General features: G+C 40.1%; 3 protein-coding genes across 4 annotated transcripts in view; all 3 read left to right on the top strand.

Moving 5' to 3' along the window:
- The window catches only part of LOC147334018 (CXADR-like membrane protein), a 262370-nt gene that overhangs the window by 218619 nt on the left and 24359 nt on the right, over positions 1–19392 (top strand). The window lies entirely within an intron of this gene.
- Positions 1–19392, top strand: part of LOC147334019 (uncharacterized) — a 24837-nt gene extending 5445 nt beyond the window's left edge. The window contains exons 2-8 of one of the 2 annotated variants that reach the window (XM_086286582.1): positions 12647–12731; positions 15401–15515; positions 15850–16038; positions 16123–16210; positions 17500–17665; positions 18513–18592; positions 18751–19392. In XM_086286582.1, the coding sequence (XP_086142708.1) occupies positions 12650–12731; positions 15401–15515; positions 15850–16038; positions 16123–16210; positions 17500–17665; positions 18513–18592; positions 18751–19053 (1023 nt within the window). In that variant the 5' untranslated portion in view covers positions 12647–12649 and the 3' untranslated portion in view covers positions 19054–19392. Of the gene's footprint in view, positions 1–11957; positions 12732–15400; positions 15516–15849; positions 16039–16122; positions 16211–17499; positions 17666–18512; positions 18593–18750 lie in introns of those variants that run through there. The other variant, XM_086286583.1, reaches the window with a different exon arrangement.
- LOC147334020 (uncharacterized) lies at positions 6026–6832 on the top strand. Its single transcript, XM_086286698.1, has one exon. The coding sequence runs from the start codon at positions 6026–6028 to the stop codon at positions 6719–6721; it is 696 nt and encodes a 231-aa protein (XP_086142824.1). The 3' UTR covers positions 6722–6832.

Below are 19392 nucleotides of genomic sequence, written 5' to 3'. Positions count from 1 at the left end.
GACAATTATATCCACGCTCTTTGGTTCTGTCCACCAGTTCAGAAGTTTTGGCGCGAGATATGTGAAGACTTATCGAAGTGTCTGAAATGTAACATTCCAACTTCCCCCTTAGTGTGTTTGTTGGGCAGCTTAGATAATGTCACTTCAGAAAAGAATATCGCCCATATGGTTTTCACTGCCCTATGCATAGCCAAGAAAACAGTCCTCATGAACTGGAAAAATAAAAATAATCTTAATTCTAACCAATATAGAAATTATCTATTAGATTACATTAGTCTTGATACAGCCTCTGCCACCACATCAGATCAATTGCTCTGGGCTCCTTTGATCAGCTCCATCACCTAGTGGGGGTGGGGGGTCATAGTTTGGTCCCGCCTTCACTGTTGTGATTGGTGTGGGGGTAGGGACAGGCTTAGGGCGTTGGGGGGTTCCCCGGAGGCATCTTCCTTGGGGGGCTCAACCCGGGGTAGCAGTCATGTCCGGTTGGGGGCTCTGTTGGCTCTCCGGTGACTGTTTCCTCGCGGCTGCGTGCAGCGGGGCTAGGGGAGGGTCTGTGCTGACGGACGTGGGTTACTGACCTGGTAGCCTGGCTGCCCCTGGGTGGGTCCGGGATGGGCGTGAGGTTCTGGGGGCGCTCCGTCTCTGGGCTGGGACCCGGACCGGGCCTCGGGGGCTTGGGTCCTGGTTGGTGTGTTGCCGGGGTTGTGGGCGGGTGGGTGAATGGGGGCCCAGCCCTGGAGCAGGGTGCCGCCGGTGCGTCGAGCCACCTGGGGGGCTCTTCAACTGGTGGGGGAGATTGTCACATCTTGCAGGAGCTTTCCTCTCCTCAGGAGCTGCCTCTGCAGGAGGGGGAGATACAGGAGAGGTGGAGGAAGATCTCAGCCTGGGTGTTTATTGTCTTATGTAGTCTGGAAGATGAGTGGATGGTGGGGTGGGTGCAGTTTTCTCTGTGGTGGGGTTGGGTGGACTGTCCCGGGCTCTGTGGGGCCGGGCGGCGCTGCTGCACTGGGCCCGGTCTGGATGGGCCTGGGCCCCCTTTCCCTGGCGGGTCGCGGAGTATGGGGGTGCCTACTGGGGTCAGCGGGGGAGCTGGCCCCAGGGAGGGGTCACTTGCCCCTCCCTTCCTTCCCTCCCCATCTCCAGCTGCCTCCCTCTTCCCGCTCCACCACAACCACCCACACATGCAGGGCCTTGGAGTAGGGGTATGTCACCAGGGTGCAGAGGAGGCTACCCCCCCCTCTGTTCCCTTCTGGCTGCCTCTGCCTCAATTTTATCCCACAACTTAGACATTCACATTACTCACACTCTCATTACACATACATATAGGATCTTGGGGGTGGGCACGATACACGGAGTCCAAAGTACCATCAGGGTGTACACCCCACCCCTGGCATCGTTGCCCACCTCTCAATTTTAAATACACGTAGACATTGAGGGCTAGCAGGAGGGACCATGCGCTTACCTGCTGCTCTCTGGCAGGTAGCTCCAAGCCCTCCTGGGTTTTAAATGCACCTTAGAACACACATGCATCAACATTACAATGAGCGGGTGGAGGGAGGTTCGGAGTCTTCTCTCACCCCCGTTCTCTGCGACCTGCTGGAGCAGGGGGGCTAGGACTAGGAGGAGGAGTTGGCCGTCCGACTGCGGTCTGGAGTGTGGAGCCTTCCTGCTGCTGCGGAGTCGGGGCGGTCTGCCTCCCCCCACCGCAGGGAAAAGGGAAACACCACCTGGGTCTGGGTGCAGTTCCCCCCTCCAGGGGCGGGGGCACCTAGACCCGGTTTGTAGAGTACGCTTGGGGAGTGTGATCATGTGTACAACGTCTCTTTATGTCTGTCTCCACGTTGGTTGAGTGTGGAGTAAGTGCATATGAGAGCATGAGGGTGGGAATGGATGTTTGTATCTGTGTGTGCCTGTATGTCTGTGTCTATATGTCAGGTTGGGTGTCAGGCGCCACCTCTCTGGGGACATCTCAGGCCCTCCAAGGTTTGGAGGCCTATCTCCCCCTACCACCACTTCCCCTGCCAGTGGCGGACCCCCTCAGACATCGGTGCGTTGGTGGTTCTTTGTGTCCGGGGATGGGCGTCCGGGTACACACCGGCTCACTCCTTGGCGGCCGCTTATCGGGGCCTGGAGCCTGGGGCTCGCTCGGGCCACTTCGGAGGTGGGGTGCCCCCGGCCTCTCGGCCTGGGGCTCGGTCACTCAGGCGCAGCTGGCTGCCGGCGGAGCTCACGGGCGCGTCACTGCAACTCCCCCTGGCTTCTGCTCCGCGGCTGCTGAGTGAGCCCTCATCTGGGACTCTCCTCAGCTCTTTCCGGGACAGTGGCGCAGCTGCCCCTCTGTTGGTCTTCCTTGGTCTCTTGTGTTCTGGGGGCCTCTGGATGTCTGGAGTTTTGATCTCCTCCACACCTGCTTCACGCCCTGGAGAACGGGGCTGTGGCCCCCCCACACCCTCTAGCAGATTATTACATGAAGGAACCTTTTAAAAAACAAAAAACAAGTGCGTCCATGCTCACAGGTATACACACGGGTGATCACACCCACAAACTACACCCTTTTTGGCTCCTACCTCAAAGCACACTGTGTTCTGTTGATCTTATGTGCTGCACAATAATGTTTAACATTTAGTATTTACTGTCATATTCCCATATATCATTGTGATGTTGTTTATTCTATTACTCTTGTTCTCTTCTGCTTGCTTTCTTTTTTCTTTCTCAGCAGGTGATCCAGGTGATTGATATATGCATTTTTTTTTCTCTGCCCGTTCTGTTGGTTTTTGTCTTTTGCCCTTCTCCCCCGTCCCTCTTCTCAGCTGTTTCTCTTTCCCTCTTTCTTTCTCCCCTTCTTTCCCCCAGTCAAGTCTGTCCCGTATTCAGTAAGTGAAAATAAAATAAACAATAAAAGGTGAATCAAATGGACCATTACGGCAAGGCTGGGATGGTCAGTTTGGTAAAGTAAATCCGTTGGGCATCTTTCTTTGCCTTTAGACAACAATTCTGATGGCAAAAGAGCCAAACGGGACAGGCCAAAAAAAAAAAAAAGAAGAAAAAAAAGAAATGAATTTCTACAATACTGTTAATTCTACTCTCTGCAGTGTTTAATTGCTTGCACACAGTTACTGTCCGTCCACACATACGACTCGGTTCTGCTTCTATGCCCCAGCTTTGTTTACTTTTTCCCACCGAGGCTTCTAGACTTCTGATTGGCCAACATTTCTGCACGGTTAGGAATCTAGCTCCACCTGCTGCTTTGACATGTTCATAGCAGCGTTTTCCTTCATTTCTGCCTTTATGAGTGGATGGGATTATTCTTTAAACCGAAAACGGAAAATCTCAGTTTTCAAAAATACCCGTGTACGTGTGGACGTAGCCTCAGTCTCTGACTTGAAGCACTAATTCGTCATTCGGCTTTTGTCATACTAAAGTAACTGTTAAAACTGTTTGAAAAGCTAAGCTATACAACAAGGAGAGATTGAGAATTTCCTTTTAGTTCTCAGTTTATTTGATATTGACAAAAGTTAGTCAGTTTTGTCTGTTCTTCTGTAAAAGAAACTATTTTTAGAATTAATATTTTGTTTCTAAGTGGAATTGACAGTTTAGTAGTCTGTTTTGTTTGTTCTATTTTGAAACTTAAACGCTTTAGCGGCTGCCTTTTGTGTAGTTTGCAATATTTGCCTTTATTTATCTGAAAAAGTCTCATGTTCCTTAAGTACATCTACCCTGTTGAACTTATTATGGGAAATAAATATTTAAATAAAAACAAGCTGCTGATTATTTCACATTTTACTTGTGAGCAACGGCACATTTAAATCTTACAAATATAGTTATTTGGCTTATATCGTGATAGATATCGTTATCGCCTGAAATGAAAAAAACATATCGTGATATGAAAAAATCTTATATCGCCCAGCTCTAGGTGATAGTAACAAACTTGAACGTACACACATGGAAGTGAACTTCAGCTGTGACCAGTGTGACAAGAGCTTCAGGAATCTCAGTTCATACTCCAAACACAAACGATCCCAAGCTGTAAATAAACTGTTTCACTGTTACCAATGTGCAAAGACATTCACTTCATTATCTGCTCTGTGCAAACATCAGTCTGATCATGCAGGACTGAAATCACTGGATGTTAATAGGAAAATTGTGCTTACTAGTCAGTATAATCTTTCAATGATATAAGTTTGCATATGGTAGAATGCTGCATGTAATCATTTTTGTGTAGAAGTATATAGTTGGTGGCATATTGAAAGAATGTCTCATCCTAGGAGGTCTGTAACATTCTAGGGTGTTCACCCCCACCTCCTAGGAGCACGAGAGAGGTCGTACCTTGTCTTATTGTTTTACGGTAGGATTAACGTTGCTATGTCAGTTTTAATTTAAGTGCTTTTTTACATATAGATGAACTGTTGGATTTTCCAGACCAGCAGGTTAAGGGAAGTAGTTTATGGGGCCACACTCTGACGACCACACACACACACACACACACACACACACACACACACACACACACACCTCCACATTCCAATGTAAGGAACAAACGCTCCCTGAAGTATAAATAAAGACCAGGGCAGTTTCTCAGTGCGAGCCTCAGTGCTGGAAGCTGCCCTTGCTAGCAAGAAGTTCTGTGTGTTTCTCTTCTCTGAGTCTTTACTGAAGAAGTGTTTTAGAGTATATTTCTTAACACTGGATCACAATGAATCTGAAGAGAGAGAAAGATCCTCTTCTGGTTTCAGGCTCAGACTTAAAAACCTTGAGATCAGGCTCCACAGAGTTCAGATGGAATCTCCTGTAAAGAGTGTCAGCTGATGTCACACTTGGATCTGATGAGGTACTCTGATTTCTGGACCTGCAGTGAATAATCCTGAATGTTACATTTAGGAAGCTGCATGTATCAAGTTTATATCAAGTTTATTATTTTTCCTTTTAGAGATTTTAATTCTCTAAAATGTTATCCCTGTTACATTATAGTCTTTGTTTCCTTAGGACACAGTAGTGTTTAGTAGTTGTATTCATTTTATGTGTTACCTAAGTTAAATTTCAATCCTTCATTCATATTTAATCTTTTGCTGAGGTAAAATCTTCTCTTAAATCATTTTCTCCCAAAGCTGCAAATATTTTCACAGCAGTTGCTCTTAAAACTTCCAAAATGAACTAAACCTGTCCACCAGCTTTGAAACAACACCTACTATGACTTTATGTCCAGAAAAAAGAAACTCAAGCTAACCTGGTTTTGGGCTGTACTTCCATGTAATGCCAGTTTGTACCAAAAGATGAAGCAGTGAGTCAGTGTAACATTTATTTAATTAGGCAAAGACCACATTCATATTCACAGTGGCAGCAAAGAATTGTTGAAAGTTAAAAACAGCAGCACACATCAGGGCCATTTTAAAGATCACAGGTGACTACTTTTACTGGCAGCCACTCTCAGAAAAATTTGGGTTCTTAAATGGTTCTTCTGATGTCTCTATGGTTCTTTAAAGAACCATCATACGTCAAAGAACCTTTTTATTTTGAAGATGGTTCTTTAGCTATTACAAATGGTTCTTTAAAGAACAAAAGGTTCTTCATCCTTAGCTATCTGAGTTTGTTGGTGTAAAATGGCATAAATAATATTCACTTTAATGAGGGAGTGAATTAAACTGTGTGTTTTGTTTGTGTGCAGGGGGGGGGGGAGGGGCAGATGGTGGGATACTGAATATTCAAATTAAAGTTAGAAACACTTGCTTAAAAATATTCTGGTGGCAGGGGTGGGGGCCAAAGCCTAAAGACCCCCAACACCCACCCTGCAAACCCACTGATCACAAATAATGTGGTAACAGAATATAGAATTTATTATTAAGCCGTTTATGAATATGGTGAATTTATAAATTAGCAATTCATTCGGGGGATATTAGACAGATTCAGATACTGAATATATATATATATATATATATATATATATATATATACACACATTCTGGGAAGAAAGGATTCTGGGAAGTAGCTAGCCGGTCGTCACGGCAAAGCTACGAGAGCGTCTCTCAGCATGGGCCCGAAAAAAGTTCTGTCAGCCAAGGAAGGAGACGATATTAAGAAGTCGCTGGAGTTTATGACAGAGGAGATTTCTACTGTCAAACTGCAGCAGAAAGCCATCCTGGACCTGGTCGAGGAAGTTAAGGCTCTCCGCATCCAGAACGCCGAGAAGGATCGGCGGCTGGCGTACCTGGAGAACAGAGTGGCGGATTTGGAGCAGTACACCCGGATGAACGATGTTATCATCACGGGGCTTCGCATCAAACCCCGGTCATACGCCCGGGCGGTCGCCACTGATAATGTAGGAGGGCCAGGAGAGGAAGATGCCAACTCCACGGAGCATCAAGTGGTTACCTTTCTACGGTCCAAAGGTGTGGAAGTGGATTATAACAACATTGAGGCTTGCCACCCTCTACCCCGAAAAAATGACAGTAACAAACCAGCCATCATTGTGAGATTTGCAAACAGAAAACAGAAAACAGCACTGTTAAAACAAGGAAGGAAACTGAAAGGATCCGATGTCTTCATGAACGAACATCTGATAAAAAGAAATGCGGACATTGCCAGGAAAGCACGTTACTTGAAGAAACAGGGAAAAATTCAAAATACATGGACCACCAACTGCAAAGTATTCATTAAACTCAATGGAACACCGGAACAAGCCAAAGTGTTGGTCATCAGAAATATGGAAGAGCTGGACAAATACTGAGGTCAACTTACTCTGGAGGTATGAATACACATGTGACGTGACACACAACACAACACATGGCACAGTCCAAAAGAGCTTCATCTGCATCCGGCAACAATATCAACATGACTCATTGGAATTCTCTTTATGATAATCTGGAACTGAGAACATTTCGATACACAGACCATAATGTTCTAGACTTAGAAAAGGATATAGACCCGGAAAATAATTTCTTCTACAACATCAGCTGTAACTGCTGCTACTTCACTGATGAACAGTTTAAGCACACCATCAACACGGAAAATAAATGATCAATAATCCATTTTAATAGCAGAAGTCTGTATGCCAACTTCAACAATATAAAGGAATATCTAAATGAGTTGACAAATCCATTTGGAATTATTGCCATTTCTGAAACATGGATCAATGCGGAGAAAGGAATGGACTTTGGACTGGAGGGATATGAAGTGAATTTTGTAAATAGAAGGAACAAGAGTGGAGGGGGAGTAGCTGTGTATGTGGATAAAAACCTAAACTACAAGGTGGTAGAAAGTATGACAACTGTAATTGATAATTTACTAGAATGTATAACAATTGAAATTTATAAGGAAAAAGAAAAAAATGTAATAATTAGCTGTATATATAGAACACCTGGCTCTAGTATTCAAGTATTTAATGACTTCATAGAGGAAATATTCTCTAAAACAAATCAAAAAGTTATGTTTATCTGTGGTGATTTTAATATTGACCTGTTGAATCCAAAAAAGCATAAAATGACCGACGAATTCCTAAACACTATGTACAGTTTGAGTTTACATCCTAAAATAACCAGGCCTAGCAGAATTACACCACATTGTGCCACCTTACTTGACAATATTTTCACTAACAATATGGAAAACAACATTGTGAGCGGAATATTAATTAATGACATCAGTGATCACCTACCAGTTTTTGCAGTTTATGACACTAATTATAAGAAAAATCAGCATGAAGAACAACTGAGATACAGACGGGACAAGGTGTACAAAGAAGCTGATATTGATATTGCATATGGAATATTTTTAAGAATATTCATGGAGTTGTACGATAAAAACTGTCCAACAATAAAATACAACAGAAAGCACAAATATTCAGATAGACCATGGCTCACTAAGGGTTTACAAAATGCATGTAAAAAGAAAAATACACTCTATAGGGAATACCTAAAACAAAGAACAAAAGAAGCTGAAAATAAATATAAAAAATACAAAAATAAGTTGACCAATATTATACGTGTATGTAGAAAGGAGTATTATCGTAAAATATTGAACAACAATAAACATAATATGAAAGGAATATGGGATGTTTTAAACGGTATCATTAAAAATAATTCTGGACAACAAAGTTATCCACAATACTTTATCGATAATGGCAATATTATGGAAAACACTGCTGATAAGGTCAACAGCTTTAATCATTATTTTGTAAATATTGGACCAAAACTGGCAGAACAAATTCCTGAGTCACTGCCATCAGTAGAATGTAGTGAAAACCTGATTGATAGGAACCCTAACTCAATGTTCCTCACATCAGTGGAGGAAAAAGAAATAATTGACATTGTACACATGTGTAAATATAAAACATCCACTGATTGTAATGATATTGACATGAAAATCGTCAAGAAGGTGATTGAAGGAATTGTAGGACCTCTAACATATATTTGCAACTTATCATTTCAGACGGGAAAAGTGCCAAACAAAATGAAAATAGCTAAAGTTGTGCCGCTGTATAAAACCGGGGATAGACGCCACTTCACAAATTACAGGCCTGTTTCTTTACTACCACAATTCTCCAAAATCCTAGAAAACCTGTTTAATAAACGATTAGACAAATTCTTAGATAAATATAAATTACTCTCTGACAGTCAATATGGATTCAGATCAAAAAGATCAACATCTCTGGCATTAATCGAATCAATTGAGGAGATTACAAATGCTATAGATCAGAAACAGTATGCAGCTGGAGTATTTCTGGATCTCAAGAAAGCATTCGACACAATCAATCATGACATATTAATTAATAAACTGGAACGGTATGGGATTAGGGGGGTTGTACTGCAATGGGTGAAAAATTATTTAAGTGACCGGAAACAATTTGTGAAGCTGGGTGTCCATTCCTCATCATGCTTGGACATTGCTTGTGGTGTTCCACAAGGCTCTGTACTGGGTCCAAAATTATTTATTATTTATATAAATGATATTTGTAAGGCATCTGATATATTAAAATTAGTATTATTTGCAGATGACACAAATATTTTCTGTTCTGGGGGGAATCTAAAGGAGCTGCTGGATACAATTACTTCAGAAATGTGCAAAATTAAAAAATGGTTTAACAGGAACAAACTATCGCTAAATCTAAGTAAAACTAAAATTATCTTATTTGGGAATTCCCTTAGAAATGCACAAGTGCAGATTCATGTAGATGGTGTGGAAATTGAAAGAGTACTTGAACATAAGTTTCTTGGTGTGATTATAGATGATAAATTAAACTGGAAGTCTCATATAAATCATATACATAACAAAATTTCAAGAAGTGTCTCAATCTTGAGTAAAGTAAAACACATTCTGGACCACAAATCACTCCACATTCTCTATTGTTCCCTGATTGCACCGTATTTGAATTACTGTGCAGAGGTTTGGGGCAATACTTACAAATGTTCGCTATCATCAATCTTTATATTACAAAAAAGGGCCATAAGGATAATCCATAAAACTGGTTACAGAGATCATACAAATCCACTATTCTTAAAATCAAAAATTCTAAAATTCACAGATCTGGTTCATTTTCTCACAGCACAAATTATATATAAAGCAATAAATAACCTGCTTCCTGACAATATTCTAAAAATGTTTTCTAAAAGGGAACGGGGATACAATTTGAGGGGGGAATTAAATTTAAAACATCCTCGTATCCGTACAACATTAAAAAGTTTTTGCATCTCTGTGTGTGGAGTGAAGCTGTGGAACAGACTAAGTAAAGATATGAAGCAATGTCCAAGCATGGCGCAGTTTAAAAAGCGGTTTAAGGATATGGTTTTTACAGGGTACAGGGAAAAGGTAGAGATTTGATAGGGTGTTCTTGTCTAATATTTTCATGGGTGTGCGCATGCACGGGTTTGTTGGTATGGGTATATATGTATGTGTATATGTGTATATATATGTGTATATATATATATATGTATATATATATATATATATGTATATATATATATATGTATATGTATATATATATGTATATGTATATATGTGTATATATGTATATATGTGTATATATGTATATATATATATATATATATATATATATATATATATATATATTAAATATATATAAAATTGTAGGTTGTGTATCCTTCAGGTGTTAATGGGGTTATTGAAAATGTGTATATGTGCGTATGTGTGTATATACGTAGGTATGGATAGATAGAAACATATATGTGTATATATTAAAAAAAAAAAATTACACATAACATATAATGTAATTACAAGGAGGTATTTCTGTAGTCTATTGATACTAGATAGTGGAAAAGGGGTGGGATTAAATAAGCTTATGCTTCTTCCTGCTCCTTTTTGAACATGGACGTTATTTGGAGTTGTGGTTGCTCGTTTTCCTTTTGTTTGCTTTGTTCATTTGTCTCTTTTAATTCTATTTTTTTTTTTATACTTTTTCAACATGTTCAAAATAAAGATTCAATCAATCAATCAATCAATACTTTGGTGTCACGGTTCGATATTTTTTCGATACAAAAAAATGTTCATGCCTTTTTAATTTGTCATTTATTAAAAGTATAAATATATATTTTAACTCAAAAGTACAGTTTTTAAATTTAACCCTAACCCTTGTGCGCGTTTTTTATTTTGACAGCGAATGCGCACCTGCGGACCACTTATGTGCAGCCCTGGTTATTTAGCTCGTCATATTGCAGCCACAGAAATTATTTTGTCCATGAAACCATAAAGCTGCACTTTCTTTTTGCCTTATAGTCTGATTTGTCATAACTTCTCCGTTTTGTGGTAAGCTTTTCTTTGGCTGTCACTTCTTCACCCTGACCTGTCTTAATTGGCTCAGCAGAACTAAAATATATATCATGCTGCTTTTACACACGCACTCACATAAGCTCAGCGATTCTCTGCGCGATCAACCTCTCACATGTTTAAGCTTGCTGCGGGAGATTTCACTTGTCATGTTTGGATAGTAAGCTAACGATTAATAAGACGATGTCAGAGGAATTGGTGCACAAATTATCATCACTCACAGATCAGTGCTGTCGCTCTCTATACACAGTTGCACGATTATAAAGTGAAAGCAAAAAAACAAGCGCAAATTCAAACGCGATTTCAATATGTCACATATTGACAGTGGCTCACCGATGCCAATGACATAATTACCCAGCTACATTTCTGAAAGAATGCAAAAGCATTGACATATATTTTTCCTTCCTACAATAGCCCGACGGGCAGGGTAGCCCGTCTGAAAAAAATCGCTAGCCCCAGGACGTCGGGCTAGCGATATTGCGAGCCCTGTATCTGATTGAGGAATCACTCATCTTTGGGGAAGAGAGTTTATTACAGAGAAATGTCTCTTTCCAAAATAAAAGCTATACTATCCGCTTCTTCTGGGCTATATTCTCAGCAGCATAAGGAGAATCATGTGCTAACAGCTGTCTAAATGACTCGGCTAAAGTTAGTAGCATGCTTGTTGTTTTTGTCTTTGCACTAGGATGATGTCGGCGTAAATGTGCAGTCATATTCGTTGTGTTCCCACTAGTGCTTTCAGGTTAATCTCGTTGAAATGACCTTAATGCCACAACACGGCAAATCTCCATTAACGAGCTACCGCCGATCGCCCCGTGCATGGGGCTAGACGGCCAACACGTTAACGAGCTAACTGCGCTAACACACTAGTTCCCACCCATGTAATTGAGCATTGCATGGCACATCCAACATACTGTTTTACTTTAGTCCATGACTCGCTTACCTTCAGGGTCATACGTCACATGAAAACCAAAATAATTCCAAACACCACATCTGAATGAAGGTGGGGGAGGTCCATGTTACAAGGAGAGCTTAACTTCTGTCTCGCTAGCTTTCCCAGCGCTCTTCCTTCTGATGATGCTGTCTGTGTTGAGCGCTCAGTGGATCTGCGCTCGACAGTGCAGCCTAGGCGGAGTAGTCGAACGCCGATTCACTGAGCGCTCAACACAGACAGCATCGTCAGAAGGAAAGTTGATCAAATAAATTACAAATGTTGTATTGTTCGATACATATGCGTACCGAACCGAAAGCACTGTATCGAACGGTTCAATATCGATACGAATATCGTTGCACCCCTAATATAAATGTATATATATATACATATATATATATGACAAATTATGCTCCAGTCATTTGATGTTACCAAGATAATGTCCGTTTTTATTATAGTTAAAAAAAAATTATGTACATTTCATTTATTGAACATCATATATTAGGCAAAAAAAGAGGTCATTATACTAACAAGACCAGATAATCCAAAGCATAAAATATTCAATATTTATCTGAAGAAGGCTTAAAAGTTAGAATAAACGGTGGTACAGTGGTTAGCGCTGCTGCCTCACAGCTAGAAAGACTCTGTTCAATTCCCGGGGTCAACATGGTGCCTTTTTGTGTGGAGTTTGCATGTTCTCCCTGTTTCTTTGTGGGTTTCCACCCACAATCCAAACATACATATCTGAATGACGACCCTGCCATGGACTGGCAACCTGTCCAGGGTCTACCCCGCCTAAAAAAAACAGCTGGGATAGGCTCCAGCACTCCTCCGATCCTTATGATGATAAAGCGGCTTGGAAAATGAATGAACAAAAAATAAATAAATAAGTTTTTGATGTCACAGAATAAAACAATGTAATGGCATTTTGTTTTGTTTTAATAGATCATGGCTCAGCAGTGGACTGTTGGAGAAGTATCTCTTTGGCTTGGGGAAAATGAATTGGCAGATTATCAACAGGTCTTTGTAGGTGAGCATTTCTATGGATGTGCTATATCAGTGTCCACGGTGCTCCACAAGAAAACCAACATATGAAAAACTGCTGAAACATCAACAGATATACCATGAAAGTGAATGTGGATTCTTCATTGTCTGCGGACTAGAAGACTGTCCCAGAAAGTTTTTGTCTGTGAAATCTTTGAAAAATCACATAAGGAAGAAACATAAATATCAGAAACAAGGATTAGAGTCTGCCCCAGACTGTGACCCTGTCATCCAGGAAACTGTTGAATTTCCCCAATCATCTGAACGAACTCTGAGTGAACTTGTAGAGAACTTTACGGAGACTGTGAGAAAACAACTGGCATTGTTTTCCTTGAATCTCCAAGAGAAAAGTATTGTAAATAGAAAAGTTCAAACATTTGTTATTAGTGAAGTAGAGTCAATTTTCAAGTATTTTATTGAAAACTATAGGGAGATATTTTCTAAATGTTTGCAGACTCTTAATTTTGATATATCAAGTTTTCATTATATTGATGACAATAGTTTGGTAGAACATTGCTTCACTGCAGTCAGCAACACATATCAACTAGACAGATACTGTGTTGAGAAATTAAACTTGATTGAACCTGTTGAATGTATCCTGGGGATAGATCCTTTTACTGGGAAACAGGACACTTTTCAGTATATTCCACTTCTAAAAGTCTTAGAATTAATATGTAATGATCCTAACATTTTAAGAAAATTTTTTAGGCCAGAGTCCCGTGCTCCTGAAACCTTAACAGATTTTAGTGATGGGAAAATTTACAAAGAAAGTGATTTTTTTTAACACAGACAACCCACATTTGAGAATTCAGTTGTACAGTGATGAATTTGAAGTTGCTAATCCATTAGGATCAAAGAAACGTCTACATAAAGTGTCTGCATTTTATTTTACTTTGGGAAATATTCCACCAAACGACAGATCTGTTTTAAGACATATTCATCTGTTGATACTTGTCAAACATAGATTGGTGAAAACATATGGATTTGAGAAAATATTAGAACCATTAATTTGTGACCTACAGGTTTTGCAAGAACGTGGATTACGATTAAAATTTGAAGACAGACAGTACTGCATCAAAGGTGGTCTGGCCACAATATCTGCAGACAACCTAACCTCTCACACACTTGCAGGTTTTAGCTGCTCATTCAGTAATGGTAGAATATGCAGGTTTTGTATGTGTCATTACAAGGACCTGTCTAGGATCATTAGTGAGGGAGATTGTGTTCTTAGAACAAAGACTGTTCATGCATACCATCTGCAATGTGTTGAAGATGACCCCCACTGTAGGTCAGTGTATGGTGTAACTGGCCCATGTGCCTTCAACAAGCTGTCATATTTTGATACCACAAATGCATTCCCACCTGATGTAATGCATGATTTTCTTGAGGGGGTCATTCCTCTTGTTTTGAAGTCTGTTTTAAAAGCCTTGCACAAGGACAAAACCGTTACTATCCAAGAGGTGAATGACAGCATAAGGACTTTTAGTTTTGGACAGAATGACTGCACCTCCAAACCTGCTCTAATATCTGAGAAGGTAGCACTGGATGGAAATATCTCTGGAACTGCTGTTGAGAAATGGACATTATTTAGGACTCTGCCTTTCCTCATAGGCTCCAGGATTGAAAAGGGTAACAAGTTTTGGCAGCTTTATCTTTTGGTTCGAGAAATAGGAGAGATTATTCTTGGTCCAACCATCAGCACTGACTGGATTAGTAATCTACATGAACTGATCACTTACTTTTTGACAGATTTCAAGAATCTGTTTCCTGGTGTGTTTACACCCAAGCTGCATTTTCTGCTACATTATCCTCGGCTCATCCTTGATTATGGGTCACTCCGCTCTCATTGGTGCATGAGGTTTGAAGCCAGACATCAATATTTCAAGACAGTAGCAAGAATCACCAATAACTATATTAATATTTGTCAGACTTTGGCAAAGAGGAATCAGCTTCGTCAATGCTGGGAGTAGCAGCCTGAACGGATCATCAGGAGCGATCATACACAAGCAGCCGTTAATAACTTATCACTTCAAGAACTTCCAGTGAACTTGCAGATTTGTTTGCAAAACTTGGAGACAGCCGTTACTGTGGATGAGAAACTCTGGACAAGTAAATGCATCATTTTAAACTCTGTAAAATATGCAGTTGGAGATTTCTTCATTTTGGAACTTGTGCATGCAGAGCAAATTCCACTGTTTGTGAAAATAGTCCTGATTGTGTATATCAGGGCCAACTGGTTTCTTGTTGGAAGACTTTTCACAACACTGGAGTTTATAAGACACCTTCAATCATACCACATCAGAGAGACTGATGATCTGTTGATATTCAAGCCTGGGGATGAGGTAGACTTTCATGCTTTGGACGCATACAGATGTGATGGTCAAGACTTCATTACACTGATCCACCGACCTTTTAAGGCAGTCCATACCAAAGTCAGATAAGATACATCCTAAACCATGACTTTTTAGTTAGTTGTCAACCACTGTTAAAATGATTTTAACCACTTTTTGGCTATTCCACAGGTCTGTCATCATCTATAGTCACTAATGAACTCATAGCTGTTTTTTTAAGTAATGTTTTATTATATTTTTATTCTTTATCTTCGACATGCTCATTTCTGTTTTGATCGTGTCTTATTGTTTTTCTGTGCCACAGACAATGAAATCGATGGATCGACACTTCTGCAGATGACTGAAAGAATGAGTGAGCGTCTTTTTCCAAAAGTGAAAGACCAAGTGAAATTTTTGTCTGCTGTAGAGAAGCTGAAAGAGTGAGTCTTAAGTTGACTGGTTGATTCACTGAATTGTACATTCATACAATCCAGTGTTTCCCCTCCCCTAGGTTTATGGTGTTGGAGGGTGGGGGGCAAGGGGTTGACGCAAGCCCTGTTCTGTTTCTCCAGCGTTGATGTGCATCACACACCCATTTACTTTCAAATTGAAATGTCACAGCCACTCTTACTCTCTGTTATGATTCTGTTTCTGTAGTTCAGCAGCTGTTATTGTACGTTTTAAATATGCGGATATTCCTGATGCAGGACACAAGGACACGCATATTCATGTCTTGTAACAAACTCTAAACATACTTCTTACTTCTTCTTGCAGTGGAAGGCAACACAAAGAAAAGCATACTGTGTCAGCACTCCAACTTATGTTTAACTGCAAAGTGCAGTTTCCTCCAGCTGTGATCACTGTGTTGACCAATAAAGATGCAGCACTAAAGTCACCCACCAAGAACAGACTCAAAAACATGCTTATTCAAGCACTGTTTGACCACTTGAGTAATGAGACAATGTAAGTCTATATATAATTAAGATTTGATTCATTTAAAATACAGTATGTACATCAGAATTTAAGTTCATCATTCAAAATTTGCAGGTATCCCTCTCATGTGCAGTATGTAGAGCGTCTGAGGACTGTCCTTCTGAGTTTTCCATTATTGAAGGAGAGTTATGGCTCTGGATATGTAAGTATTCCTGAAAAGCAAACATTGATACAATTGTCCAACAAATTGTCTTTGAATTGCCCAATTATTGGCTAACGAGTGTAACATGCTAACATTTTCATTGTTACATATTCAGAGGTTATCTGTTCCCTTGTGGCCACTACAATACAAGTATTAGTATTGTGATTTTTGAGGCAGATCTCATGCAGTATGGTCAAACAATAAATAAAATATCAATTGCTCTTTTAAATTAATTGTTTCATTTCTCTGTGGATTCTCAAGTGAATGGTGTGAAATTCAGCATTATATTAGCTCTGTTTGCCTTTGTATCAGGATAGTGTAGTTTTTGTATTTAAAAAATTAAATTTGAAAATAGGGCAGGGATAGCTCAGTAGGTAGTGTGGTTATCCCATGATCGGAAGGTCGGGGGTTTGAATCAACTGAACGGCTACCCTGAGGTACCCTTGAGCAAGGTACCGTCCCTACACACTGCTCCCCAGGCGCCTGATTAGTGGCTGCCCACTGCTTCACTGAGTGAATGGGTTAAATGCAAAGAGAGAAATTTCCCTGTGGGGATCAATAAAGTATACATTATTATTAAAAGGTAGAGGTATTAACATATAGACGGAAAGATCATGACGAGTATGCTTGTAGGACATAATGCCATTAATACTTTATCTACCTTTTATAGTGTATTTAGCCAATCTAAAGTGCTCCAAACCTTTATATCATGTGTTTGATCAACTCCTAAGAGTTAAAGAAGAGATCTGTAAATAGGACAATCGCTTGTCGATTGACTCCAGGATGTCTGCGATGTCTTTGCCGGCAGGCGATGTTGTACCGGGGGAGTCTGCCGGGCGACATCTCTTCGATGACGGCGTCTCAATTTTGGCCGGGGAGGATGCACTCTGGGCCTTATTCATTACTAAATCTTGAAAACAGCGGTCGATGTAATCTTGGAGAGCGTCTAAACTCTCCCCGTTGTCCTCCAGGGTGTTAGAGATGATAGAACAGATGTTGTTAGTTATATGACAATTGATTAGTATATTTGGTAATACTGAAGCTTGAAAAACCTTTGTTAAACTCTATGCTACCATTTGCTTTTTTTTTTTTTTTATTCCGCCAAATCTCCGGCGTCTGACGTCACCTACAACATGGGTCGCTTACCTACTCGTCACTTCCGTCACTTACCGTCTCACCGTCTTCTCTAATGATAATTGATGCGTGAAATAATGATTGTTCTGGTTTGCTATATAATGGTATATATTATGGTACAAAGCTAATATGTATATGTTTATCCTTTATTTTAGCTTCTTGAAGAGGCTTCCATGTTACTTAAAACTGATGTGGACAAAAAAGTAATCCGAGGATTCAGTAAGTTGGCAGCGAAGCTTGTGTCAATAGCCCCAAACAGCAACCTTAAAAGCCTCTGCTTAAAATCTGTTGATGAGAGCCAGACAGACACTGAAAGAAAAGGTGAGGGCACTTGGCAATAATGAGCAAAAACATTTTTAACTCCTATCTCAGATACCACTTTTTAAGGTTTCACATACAGCACATTAGTAAACACAGTGTCCCTTACAACAGCGGTCCCCAACCACCGCGCCTCGGACTGGTACCGGTCCATGAGTCGTTTGGTACCGGGCCACGAGAGTTGAGGCTCAGGTGTGAAATGTATCGTTTTTCAGGGTTTTTATCGGTTTTCAGCGTTATTTTGTTATCATTTTTATCGTTTACTCGGTTTTCCTGGGTCTTTTCACGTGTGTTATGAATGAATTTTCTCTTTTTCGGCACCGGTACTAGTTTTATTTTGTTGTATTTATCCGCGACACCTTAAAGGCCGGTCCATGAAAATATTGTCGGGCATAAACCAGTCTGTGGCGCAAAAAAGGTTGGGGACCGCTGCTTTACAATATCCACAGACTGACATTTCTCCTGTCTCGTCTCTGCAATGATGTACTTTAAGATTTAACTGATATACCCTCGATGCTATATGTATCTCTATGAAGATTTTCAGTCATTCACACAATGTTTATCTCAAAAAATGTTCAGTGGCAGCTAGACTTGCTCTGCAAGTTCTTTAGGACTCAAATTATTTAAAGCTAGCAACTTACAGAACTGAACAACATTTTGGGGGTTTTGTATAAATGCTTAACATTTACACTGAATTATACTGAAAAGTTAATTAGGTATACATTTACTGCACTAATGCTTATGTTCTGCAAGACATTCAACGCCTGATAAAGGCACTCATATGGCCTTTACTGCTTTGTATTAACAAAATTGGCCAGAAAATATTTACATATTTCTCTTTATTTTTCAGGTCAGATGGTAAACACAGCTGTTCTTCTCCTGCCATCTATTTTCAAAGAAAATGCCTCTCATCTCTTCGTCATAAATAAGGTAAATTTATATATTTTTTGGTATGGTGAGAGGAGGGGGGGGGGGGGTCTTGAACAAATCCAGTATTTTACAGGAGTTTTATACTTTCATTGGGACAGCTGTTGTTTATACTTATTTAAACTATACTCCTCATTTCAAGAATTTAATTTCTGTTTCAGGATCCACACAGCCCGATACCTACAATCGTACTCAGCAGCAGTGACGGCAAGCCCTTGAGTGATTCAACTGAGGTCAATGTCCAGATGGATGGACAAAAAATGATTCTGGACAGTGGGGAAATGGACATTTCATTGGCGATGGGTATTGTCTTCTCCCTGTACCATGTTTACAATGTTGCCTATCCAAGTGAACTAAAAAAGACATTTTGCTTTTTGGAGGCATTTGTTCTCAACTTGGGAACTCTGACTACACCTGTACCAGTAGCTGTGCAAAGAGTGACAAATGCATTAAATATCTCCTAGATTGCCAGCATAGTGCAGGTGAGAGACTGAAATTGTCCCAGTGTGGACTAACAAAGGACCATGAGTCCCACGTTAAACTTAACTTACATAACTTAAGGCTGCAGTTCATTGATAATTTAAATATAAAGATTGTTCTTGAAATAGTTTTACTGAAAATGCAAACATGCTGATGAAAATGTGTTGTTTAATTGTCTGTTATGAAAGTATTGCTATTTCTAATGTAAAAATTGTTGTTTTATCTATAGTATAATATTTATATGTATTTATAGTAAAGATATTTAATTATTACTGTTTAAATGACTTATATGCTATTATTAGTAGTGGTGTTGTGCTTAGCAT

Source organism: Aulonocara sp. 'chitande type north' Nkhata Bay, linkage group LG3, assembly GCF_057382095.1.
Source record: "Aulonocara sp. 'chitande type north' Nkhata Bay isolate Kocher_YH1m ecotype deep benthic linkage group LG3, A_spYH_male_GT1.1, whole genome shotgun sequence".
In the NCBI taxonomy this organism is placed as follows: domain Eukaryota; kingdom Metazoa; phylum Chordata; class Actinopteri; order Cichliformes; family Cichlidae; genus Aulonocara; species Aulonocara sp. 'chitande type north' Nkhata Bay.
Note: the sequence above shows the minus strand (reverse complement) of the source record. Positions and strands in the feature narration are given on the sequence as shown.